Source organism: Trypanosoma theileri, assembly GCF_002087225.1.
Source record: "Trypanosoma theileri isolate Edinburgh chromosome Unknown TM35_Tth_84_V1, whole genome shotgun sequence".
NCBI classification, from domain to species: Eukaryota; Euglenozoa; class Kinetoplastea; order Trypanosomatida; family Trypanosomatidae; genus Trypanosoma; species Trypanosoma theileri.
In genome coordinates, this window is record NW_021639926.1 from 39,880 (window position 1) to 40,633 (window position 754).

At 43.9% G+C, this 754-nt stretch overlaps 1 protein-coding gene across 1 annotated transcript; it reads right to left on the bottom strand.

Annotated features, from left to right (window-relative positions):
• Nucleotide 1: 1 nt before the first annotated feature.
• TM35_000841150 (uncharacterized protein) lies at nucleotides 2-667 on the bottom strand (the record flags this gene model as incomplete). The annotated part of the gene is made up of 1 exon (XM_029031425.1): nucleotides 2-667. A coding segment is annotated over one exon (666 nt), but the record flags the coding sequence as incomplete, so codon positions are not given.
• Between the last annotated feature and the right edge of the window lie 87 nt (nucleotides 668-754).

The following is a 754-nucleotide window of genomic DNA, read 5'->3' on the forward strand; positions in this document are numbered from 1 at the left end:
TAGAACTAGAAGGCTGTTTTTGTTTTTCTTGTGTTTGCTCCGTCTTATTTCCTTCTGTATGGCCTTGCTGCTCACCAAGAGATGTTTCATTTGTCTGTTCCTGTGGCTGTGGTTGAGGATCCACCTGTTTTTCCTTCTCCCTCTCTTTGGCAGCAGCAACTGCGGCATCGAGTTCCTTCAGGAGATTCTTCACATCATTAACAGAAGTGTTCGCCATTCCCTCAGCATCTATAGCATCGTCAGCTGCTTCCCTTGCCTTATCTAGTTCTTCCTGAAAGAGAATAGCCGTTTTTTCTTCAGTTTCAGTTTTACTTTCAAAAATTTTGTCGGCCATTTCTTTTGCTTTCTCTGCAGCCTTCGTTGCCTTTTCAATGAGTTCATGACCTTTACTCTTCGTTTCCTCCACTTTTTTGGAGTCAGCAGCAATTGTTTCGAGATTATCCTGAGTAGTAGAAACAAATTCTTGAGCTTCATCCGCGACCTTTTTAGCAGCGTTGGTTGCTTTCACACACTCCTCCTTCAGTTCTTTGGTCTTTTCCACCATCTCTGCTTCCTCATTCACTTTTCCTACGCTTCTTTGTGAAGCAGCAGGATCAGCATGAGCCACACCCACACAGCAGAGCACAATGGCCAACAAACACAACACACGGCACGACAAGATGGACATTCTTGCTATTAATATCACTGAGGATCGCTGGAATCTGAGCATATGTGAGGAGAGATAGAGAGAAAGAAGAAAACAGAAAAGCACCAG